General features: G+C 43.9%; 1 protein-coding gene across 1 annotated transcript in view; it reads left to right on the forward strand.

Annotated features, from left to right (window-relative positions):
• The window catches only part of PARVA (parvin alpha), a 141092-nt gene extending 136816 nt beyond the window's left edge, over positions 1-4276 (forward strand). The window contains exon 13 of the mRNA XM_016135435.2: positions 2306-4276. Within this exon, the coding sequence (XP_015990921.2) occupies positions 2306-2382 (77 nt within the window). The 3' untranslated portion in view covers positions 2383-4276. The remainder of the gene's footprint in view (positions 1-2305) is intronic.
• The last annotated feature ends 6653 nt before the right edge of the window (positions 4277-10929 follow it).

Genomic DNA, 10929 nt, shown 5'->3' on the forward strand with positions numbered 1-10929 from the left:
TTTCTAGTACGTAAAGGAGAACTGAAATAGTATTTTGTGAAATGGTACTTTGTGGGAAGTATACCCCAGCACTCTCGCTGGTTTCTGTGCTTTCTGGAAGGGGAGAGTCAGCAGTAATAGCCATAGACTTTGTAAAAGGTGCCAGTAATTCTTTGAAGACGTTTCAAAATCAAATTGGCTTCGGTAGAGGCATTTTTCATGGCAAAATAGTTTTAAGTTCATTTGACACTCAAAGCTCTGTTGTACCTTGAAGTCCCCTGGAAACACAACCATACCCAGAGGCTAAAAAGTCCATCTACAGTGGGTAGAGTGGGGAGGGCAAGAGGCTCTGGGGAGCCCAGTTAGGGAGTCCGTTTCCGTGGTTCCAGTGCCAGCCTACCTTCCCCTTTACACACCCTTGGTGAGCTCATTTTTTCTCTTTTCTGCCTTTCTAGAAGTTTCTACCTGGAGTAACTTCCTAATCTTTGACTTGAGTGGAATTTAAGAAACACTCAACACCTAGCAGTCAGGGGAAGACAGGAATCAGCCTTCGGGGCACCACAGTGATTCAGCATGAGCAGGGCAAGGTAGAAGGGCTCAGCCATGGGCAGGGCCCCAGGTGGAGGGTCACGTATATGCATGAACCAACATGGGAGCAGAAGGGAAAGGTAAGCTCCAGACCTTTCAGATGGTCTCTGGTCTACCAGTAGGAGAGCTTGGAACAGAATCCGAGCCCAGCTGGGGTGGAACAGAGTCCATCTGCAACTGGGATAAGGCCAGGGAGGGGCATATAGGAGGTGGCCCAGGGGGTAGGGGGAAGCCCTAAGGAGGTTCCCCTGCCCTGAGCCTTCAGCCTATAGCCCCATGGGCGCTCATCTTAGTGTGGCCTGTGTGTACCTGGCTGTGGGAGCCACAGCTGCAAGTGTCCCAAAGCTAAGGCCTGGGAGCCACAGCCCAGCCTGATGAAGCCACTGGCTTCCACTCTGCGTGGTCCTGAAGGATCCCCATGCCTTGCACCAGGGCCTTGCTAGAGTCCTGGTATCTCCCCCCAGCCCTTTCTCAACAGCTCGGCCTGAGCTCTTACAACTTGAACCCCATTTATTAGTTTCTCTTACATCATTTACCTTATCTGAGCTGCATAGTTACATGTTTTTGAAAGTTTTTTCATTTTCATTGTGAAAAATATCACATCTACAGAAAGGTACATAAAATATAAATGTGCAGTGAGCAGGTTAGCGAAATAGTACCCAGTGAGCCACAGTGCAACCACCGTCCAGCTCAGGGAAGAGTCACCTCAGCTCCTGAGAGCTGCCTTCAACTTTTTTTTTTTTTTTAATGTAATTCTCTCTTCCCAAAAGATAACCACTCTACTGACTTTTATAGTCAGCAGGCTTTTATTTATTTATTTTGCTTTTTCTTATAATTTTATTACCTTAGTATGCATTCCTAATTAGTAGGAAGAGTTCCTTTTTTAGTTTTCTGTACTCTGGTTCTTGTGAGGCCTTCCAAAGGAATGAGTACAGAAGGACAGAGCAGAGAGGGGGCCTTGGTGGGGGAAAGAGAAGGTAGAGGGGCTGGCAGAGGGTTAGAGGGGCAGCCAAGAAGATGACTACTAAATAAAAGGGAGGGAGGGAACGGAGGAAATGTTTGGCAACACACAGTATACTCCTGAAATTACAGTCTAACTCCCAGCCTCAAACCCAGCTGCCTTGCTGTGTCCTTAAATCTGAAGCTGTCTCCTGAGGATGCACCATTTACTGAGTACTCTGTCAGGTAGACGTCTATGCCCTTTAGAGACCCTCCCTTCCTATGCGAGAGGCATCTTAGTCCTAACTCACTATCCCTCTCCCACTGTAGCCTCAGACCCTTCCCTCCTTCCCACCTCTCATGGCCACCTCTGTGGTGGAGGGGCCCCATGGACTGGCGAGCCTCGACAGTCAGGGTCAGCACCCCTCTTGCCTTGAGATTCTGTTTCCAGGGCAAAGGCTGCATGCTCTGGAGAATGCTTCATTTCATTGAGAGGTGAGACCCCACACGCCAGCACCTCTGCCCTCATTATCCCCCTGCTCCGAATTCTCACTGCACACTTCAGTGCCCATCCTTCAACACCCTGCCTCTGGTTGTCTCTTGGGGGATGCTCCTGTCTCCCAGCAGGACAGGGAGCTCTTCCAGAGCACCAAACGATGTCCTGTGGGTGAAGGGTAGTCACCCACCCCAGGAGCATGATGGACACACAGGTGGGTGGCGGATAGAAAAGAACAGTGGATGCCAACTTTGGGCCACGTGCCCCCACTTGAAGCATTGTGTGTTTTTGTTTTTTATATAGACATTGTCAACTGTGACCTGAAATCCACACTGCGAGTGTTGTACAACCTCTTCACCAAGTACCGAAACGTGGAATGAGGGGCAGACTGGACTGTCCTCCAAACCTCAACCTGCTTGTTCCTGTCTCCTGCTCTGTGCTCTCCCACAAGTTCAACTACAACCCAGAGACAGTGGGAACCAAATTAGGAAAGAAATGATCAGTAACTCAGTGGGCTGGCCCACACCTCCCGGACCCACGGAACGTCATGGCCCAACAGTGGCCTAGCGAGGTCGTCCTCATCCTGGCGCTGGGTCCAGATTTCCCTTAGTGTGGTTTGGGAACCAGCTTAGGCCCAAGAGACCCCCACAGAAAATGAAAATAAAGATAATTATTACCATTTAATGGGTGTAAACTATCTTCCAGATACCACACTAAGTGCTATGATATACTCAAACTCATTAGTCCTTACAACTCCCACTGAAACAGGTATTATAATCCCCTTTTTATAGATGAAGAAACTGAGGTCCAGAGAGGTTAAGTGACTTGCCAGAAGTTGGCATTTTCCTCTTTGAACGACATATTTTGTTAATAAGTAGCCAAGTACATCACATTCTTTGCATGTCTTATAGTTGTATATGTGCACATGTACCCACAAAGACAAACCCACTAACCCCACCACCGGCCAGGCCAGGTCAAGGCCTAGTGATTCACACTAAAATTGGCAAATCAAATTTAACCCAATTAATAGCATATGTGTAGCAGGAATCATGTCCCTCAGCTCCTTTGTACAAATGAAAATTACTCTTAACTCCTTCAGATTTGTAATAACCCTATACTCTGTTTTCAGGGTGACATTTGGGAAAGATTCTGTTTAAAATTAATGGAGTGGCACATTTTACAGCCTTTTTGCTTGATTGCATGTAATGGAAGTGCCCTATATTTTCCTGCAAAATAAGTACTCAATTCATTATCATTAGGCAAATGTACAATATACTCCAGCACCACAGAGAGCTGGGCGCAGGCCCACGTGAGCATGGCTTAGGAAGTAGGGCTCGTCAGCAGAGACCCTTGAATTTTAAAGAAAGGAACTCCTTTTTGCCTTCTAATTGATCATTTAGACCGTTTCTGGCTAGGTCTGCCCACACGCAATTACCGACTAATTCAGGCGAGGAAAAACTAAGTTGTTCAGACCAAAGCCGAGCAGCAGTTTCCTTGCGTGGGCTACTTGTGGGCTTGTGGTGACCTGTATCCCCTCTCCGCGAACCCACCTTCGAAATACAAGGCTCGATTGTCCCAGGCTTCCAGGTCCTGTAGGAATAGGAAAGGGGCTAAAGTGGGGGCTCCCAGGGGGACAAGAAGCATGGGGGAAATATTTACACACTTAACATATAAGGGAATACCCTCAGACAGGGTGGTGGGGTTTGTGGGGTTTACAGTCTGTAAATTAACCAAGGCCTTGGGATAATTAATAATGTTTACTGATCTTTATAGAATCGTCTCAGATATGCCAGATAGACGCAGCCTGGCATCTTCTGTTTTTTGTCACTGTTTGAGGCCCATTGCACAAAGCCCTTCCCCAGTATGATGGAGTCCTATTGATCCCCGTTAAGCCTCCAGTATTGTCCAAAACATTTCCTTCTAGCTCCTAAACATTTCTTACACTATGGTCTATCTACAGTAACTTGGAACCCATGAGATTTACATACTATTTCTTTGGATATTTTGCTCTAAGAATTGTTACCCATCGTAATGAGCATTTAAGATATAGAGCCAATGTACTCTCATGTCAATTTATGTAAAAGGATATGGTTATTTTTTATGTAATTAATGAAATATTATGTTTTTCATTAGGAAACACTAGTGTAATACTAGTTTGGTCTCTTTTATATTCCTGATAGCAAATCAAAATAAGCCATTGCTTTATCTCCCTGAGCAATACTAAAGCAGGATGAAATAAGAATGCATTCATTTAAACATGCTTTGCTGTACGAATTTTCTCGTTTTGTCTTTTTTCTTATATTCAAGCTGCAAATGTACAGTCTAACGAGTACTCTTATTAAGATCACTCCTTTTTGTACTTTATATACATAGTATCAAAACACATTGGAACCCTTGGAAAATTTTTTAATGACAGGTCTAGTTTATCAGAAAACTGTGTTTCAATTCTGAAGTCTTAGCCTCAGTCCAGGATCCCAGGGACTGGGCCTGGTTTTTAAATTCTGTCATCTCATTTAAAGGTTTTCCTTTAGATTCCCTTGACCATGGTTTTGAAGGGGGAAAAGGCATCATCAGAACAATAAATGAACCAAACTTAACCCACATTTCTTAAAAAAAAAAAAAAAAAAAAATCCTGCCTTTCTCTATAGGCTCACTGTTTTTTCTTTTCTAAATTTAAATTCATTGATATTTTAATAGTTGATACATAAATGGTACAAAATTTAAAAAGCATGAATTGGTATTTAGTGAAAAACAAATCTCCCTCCCTCCCCTCTCCCAGGAGCAAATACTCCCCAGGGGCAACTATTTTGATCCATTTCTTATATTCATTCCCAAAGATACTCCAGCCATAAAAAGTATCAACATACATATAAAATTGTTGGGGTTTTTTGTTTTTTTACATAAATAGCATATTATTCATATTGTCGGGCACATTGCTTTTTCACTTGTTATATCTTGGCGATTATTCTACACTGGGTATTAAAACCTTTCACATTTTAAAAATGAGCACTTTGTAAATCCAAAGGAGCATCTCTGGTCTGCCTGATCCAGGAAATGAAAGCACTACCTAACGGAGGTAATGCTGCCTAGATAGCAATTTCAAAAGTCAGACTGAGACTTACTGGGGCAGTGGGGAGCAGGTGTGTTACCAGAGGTATTCTCATGTGTCCTGAACTGAAAACAATTTTTAAGTCCTTCTTTGGATTACTATGATGAATGGTGTGCAGTTTAAGTTTTCGTTTGTACATATTGCTGGGGCTGCTAACTTGTAACTGAGAGAGCACTCAGGGTGACTAAGTGCCCTACAGTATTCTGTTGCAAGCCAAGCCACTATGCAGAGTTCGTCTCCTTGATTAGAAAGCTCTGATTCTACACATAAAGGCATTTCCAGAATCTGGGAGAAGGACCCTTTATCGGCACATCATCAGTGTCACCCGATGTGGTTGTGATTTGTAATTGCTACTCTTACGGTACTTTTTAATTATGAATTACTGTTAGCTTAGCTTTATCATTATCAATTCATTTTGTTGTGGTTGCTTGGTTAACCCTACAGAGTATACTGAAACTTATTTGCATCAGTGGTATCCTGGGGCTGTAATTTTCCAATAACTAGACTCTAAGACATGTATACATTGTGGTTCAAATAAGAATCATCCTTACTCCAGTGCTAGAGCAAATGTATACATAATCTACTCCCCCCCAAATTATCACTAATTTATTTTTCCACTGGAAAATGAGACTAGATGGAGTCAGCAAGTCAAGCACTTCTGCCCTGCTTAAGTAGGGGCTGACCAAAAGTAATATGAGATCCACTGCTTTTACTACAAATCCCACCTCAAGAAGCCTACCTATATAAAACATCCCAGATATGCAAGAGAGATGTCCTAAAATCTTCACTAATGTTAGTATTACATGCACTCGCCCTTCATAAAATTCATCTAGGTCTACTGAAGAATTCAAGAGAATTGCTGTTGATACTGAGAACAAGAGAACTGTTTTGAGATGTAAATGTTGGGTGGTAAGTGGACTCACCAGCTAAAGGATCTACATCTTCACACCAGCTTCTCAATATTTGCAGATTCAGGCCTCATCAAAAGACAAGTTACTATGCATGAGTTGCTCACTGTCATAACTACAAAGATTAAGTCTGCCAACACCAAGTTTCAATTTTTCTCCCCCCTCTCTTTTGCCTGAAAAATATAAACACAGGCTAGCTCCAAGTTGTGCTCATGCTCCTGCTTTGTTATGGTGGTGACTGCACATGTGACTACGTGTTCATGATGACAGTAAGGCAACCATGAGGGTGGCTCAATAAAAGATGAACAACCCCCTACACCAAACCTGACAATCTGGAGAGTTTCAGGCTTCTCAGGCAGGAAGCCACCATGAAGCATCTCTTGAAGTCCATTCATAGATGTTCAGTGAAAAAAAAATGCCACATTCAATTAAGTTTGGGAAACAGGATAAAGAAAACCTCTCTACAGTTTTGGTTTTATTTTTTGCTCTGTTTTCGAATTGGAGCCCATCTCAGAATCCCCTACACTGATGCATATTATGACTCTCTAAGGAGAGACAGAATAGGGCACATCTCAAATGTGTTTGGCCTCCTTTGGGTTATTATGGTGAATGGTATGCAGTTTAAGTTTTCAAGACCTATTTGCCTCCTGAGAAATTTGCCGGATGGTACCCTGTGAAACTCATCCATTTATTTAGCCATATAAAGTATGTGCCTAGTGTCTACCATGTGTTGTGTTAGGTGGACTGTATCCACGAGACTAGGAGCTCACTCGTACAGCTTGTAGTCTAATGGGAAAGACGCATGGAAAATAATCAAATCAATAATACAGTAAGTCCTTACTTAATGTCCATAGGTTCTTGGAAACTGCAACTTAAGGCAAAATGACATAACCAGTTTTACCCTAGGCTAATTGATATAAATGAGAGTTAAGTTCTTATGTCATATTTCTGGTCACAAAAACATCACCAAACTTCTAAATAAAGACCTCAAACACTTCTAATACATCAAAATAAAGGTGAGCTATACATACATTTAAGAAAGACTAATAAAAAACAAATAAGAGAATATTTTCCAACCCACTTATTCCAGTTCAGAGTTGCAGGTGGCTGGAGCCCATCTCAGGAGTTTGGGGCACAAGGCGGGCACCCACGCTGGTGGATGGAAGGGTGCCCTTCCACTGTAAGATCACTCACACACACCCACACTCACTCACACTAGGACAATTTAGACACACCAGTTCATCTGAGTTGCACATACTTGGGATGTGGGCGGAAACCAGAGTACCCAGAGAAAACCTACGCAGACTTGGGGAGAACGTGCCAACTCCACATAGTCAGTGGCCCTGGGCAGGAATCAATTTTTTATCAATATGACCAAAACACAGTTGAATGAAACAATGTTATTTAAGGACCTGCTATACTTACGATTTGTGATTACTACTGTGGAGAAGTACACGAAACTATGAAAGAGTTCTCATTTAAATTTTGAGGTCAAGAGAAGTCTCTGGCAAAGTGCTATATTAAAATGACACCTGCATTGAGCTACTCTAGTGAAGAGCTCACCTTTCAAGAGAACAGCCCACATGAGGACACCAAGCCAGGCAAAGACTCAGCTCCCTGGAGGAGCTGGCAGAAAGTCAGGAAGGCTAGAGCACAAAGAGTGAGAGGGGAGAAGAGACATCAGATCAGAGGTATCAGAGGTTGCAGAATTTATTAAAAAAATGGGAAGCAATAATGTTGAAAGCCTTCTGGCCAATGTGTAGGAAAATTGAAGAAAGCTATGTCAGCAATATGGAAGTCTGAGACTGCCCTTCCATCCATTCCATGGTCATGGCTGGAGAGCAAAGGAGACCAGGGGAGACTAAGCCTCTGCTCGCCCTCGACCTTGTCTCAAGCATGCCTGGAAGCCTGGGTGTGCTTTCAAAGATGGTGCCTGCTGGGCAGCCCTAACACTCCACCTCCCTGGGGCTGCTGGGAGGGCAGGAACTCCCGGACCACCTCCAACATCTCCACATTTTGGTCCCCTAGGAAGAGTTAAAGGAACCAGGAAACTGGATGAGGCTGCAAAGAAAAAGAGAAGACTAGTAGCAAGAAAGCCAATTCTGGGGGACCAGTGCTTCCAGCCTTCCCACCACCAAGGACTTCTGCTGCTTAATCCCTGTGAAGATTTGATTGGTGGAGGGGCAGGGCGAGTACAGGCTTCCTGGAGGTGAAATAATTTCATTTTCTCAATTCACATTAATCAGCATAAATTATTATTGTTATAATGCCTACCACATTATATAAAGCCTACTAAAAGTGGATCGCTTATGCTTCGGTTAGTGTCTTGAGAAATATCTTTTATAGGAAGGTATATTATTTTCACTAGGAGTTTTGAAATACCAGAAATATCCCTGGAAAACCCCACTTGGACACTCTTTGGTTGGAAACCAGTCCAACGGGCACCTGCCCCAGAGAGATGCTTCTCCTTAGCAGGCTCTGTGGCCTGAGCAGTCCATATTCCCGCCTTGACCCCCTAAGCCTTCTGCACACACATGGACACTAGCTTTGATACTGGCATTTAAAAGGGCACTTAGGAAATTTAAGAAGTCCCAGTGATTGAGACAAATGATGTTTTATCAGTGAAACGGACTTTTCATCTCTTCTTATCGATTTTTATGTTTTCACATCTTCAGATGTGATTTGTTAGCCCAGGGCGGCATTCCAAGACACGCAAACGTCATTAAGGTAACCGCTTTAAAGAGTGCCATGTTTTATTGAGGTGGACAGGACAATAGATATTTAATTTGCTACACGTTTGCTCAGTATGGGAGCCAGGGTTGGCACTGCATGACTCTCGGGCTCATGTGTCTTCTTGGAAACTCTGACAATGTTGCCTTACCACCCGCCCGTAGACACAGTGCCTGCCCTTGGCAAACATTTGCCCATGTTTCTGAAAAACAGCTCCCAGGAGGAAGCCTTCTTCCACTTGAGCTTCAGAGGTTACCCCATTTTTCCTTATTTGTCATGATATTGGAGAATATAAACTCTCGTGAAACTGGGGACATTTGCCTTAAAATAATGGACAATAAGGTCATGACCAGTGAGCATGCATAAGCTGGGTCACCGAGGCCATAGAGTGCTCATCTCTTCCATGTTTGGAGTCTCTGGTTGATGCAGTGCACTCAGGGGGTGAGGGGATACATTCTCTGCATAGCACCTGAACCTGTATTTCCTGCATCATTGGTTCTCCCAGCTAATTCTCATAATGTCCTAGTATCCCACATTGGAAATGTGTGGTGTCCGGTCCCATGACCAAGCCTGTCATTGCCTGCGAGAGACCAAGCTCACCATCAATCACTCTGAACAGGAGACCTGCCAGATTAGTTTATAAAATTCACCCACCCGTGCATCTTTTCTTATAGGTTAAATGACTTTCTGACCTGCATGTCTTCAGTGCAATCTGTCAATAAGAGATTTCTCTCTTGTTTTTTCAGGATGACTCCAATCCCCACATGAAATGTTCTCACCCCCACATGGCATGGCCCTGCCCTAGCATTAATGACTGGGACACTGAACATCATAGGGCAAGAAGAATCCCCGTCAACTCCCTGGGCAGGCCCCCAAACTGTTCATGATCAGAAGGCAGTCAAGTCAGGGAATGTTATAGAATGCCTGTTCCAGGGTCAGCCCCATTCTGTGCACAAAATGGGATCAGAAAGTTCAGAATCTCTTCCCAAATAGATTCTTCCATTCTAATGGGAGCAACAGATGTAGCTCACTTGAAATAATTCAGTGACATGAGATAGCGTCAGATGCCTTTGAAGGTCCATGTTAGATTCTCCCAGAAAATACCCCAGCCCCAGCTGTCTGTAATCTTTAGGGGCATTTGCCTCTAGGATCATAAACTTCATGTTCCATACAGATTTGGTGCTTCAAAAACCGTACGACTCACCCTAAAGCCAAATGGTGACTTAGGGTCATTTTTCTAAAGCCTTACTTATTGCCAGAAAATCACTGTCTTTATTCCACAGATTCCAAATAGTCATCGAGGACACCAAAGTCCAGTCTGGGTTCCACTGCCAGCTATTTTGACTCTGTCCTCACACTCAAAGTTTCTTTGCTTCTCTCTATCACGTATTGGTTAGCCTCTCTGGTAGGTATCACCACTCTTGTTCCCTAGACGAAATTGCTGCAGAAAATTATACAATAGACACACACCAGCTAACTACTCAGCCATCCTTTAATGGGGTGCTCCCTGGTTTCTGGGAGTCTTCTCCTGACTCTCATGGATTTCCTTCATCTCCACAAACACCTCTTCCTGACCTTTCCACCATGCCCCTCCTCCCACTTTTTCTACCCTTATCTACATCTCTTCCTTCACCAAGAAATCAAAGCTGTTTGTTTAATGTTCTTTCTGCAGCATCTCAGCATCTCTTCTCACTGCCCCTTACTTCTTCCCACATCAATTCCCAGGCTTCCCCCTTCCTACACTTGCCTCCTCTAGGACCAGCTCCCTCATCCTCCCGCAAACTCAAGTTTCCCTTCTCTTCCAGCAGCTTAACTTCCCACTCAAATCCATGCAAGTTTTTAGGATGAAAATAACCTTGCACTTGAGCCAGTTCTCCCTGAAATTCTATCTTCTGCCCTAGTTCACTCTTTCCTTAAGATTCTGTCTTGGAAAAATACAGATTCATGCTGATTCTATTTTCTCCCTTTCTCCTTCCCATCATGGCCCCCCTAAAACCTGCCTCTTGTTCTCCAGAAGCTGAAATTGCTCTGAGAGGTTAGCTCTCTATCCGTTGGACTGGCCATGGCCCCTTTTCCCCCATTTGTTGCATCTGACCTTGCTGTCTGTCGCCTCCTTCCAGGAACTCGACTGCCAAGTTTCAGAGACGCTACATTCTTGTACTTCTTTCTCACCCTCTGGC

Source organism: Rousettus aegyptiacus, unplaced genomic scaffold (genome assembly GCF_014176215.1).
Source record: "Rousettus aegyptiacus isolate mRouAeg1 unplaced genomic scaffold, mRouAeg1.p scaffold_m13_p_5, whole genome shotgun sequence".
NCBI classification, from domain to species: Eukaryota; Metazoa; Chordata; class Mammalia; order Chiroptera; family Pteropodidae; genus Rousettus; species Rousettus aegyptiacus.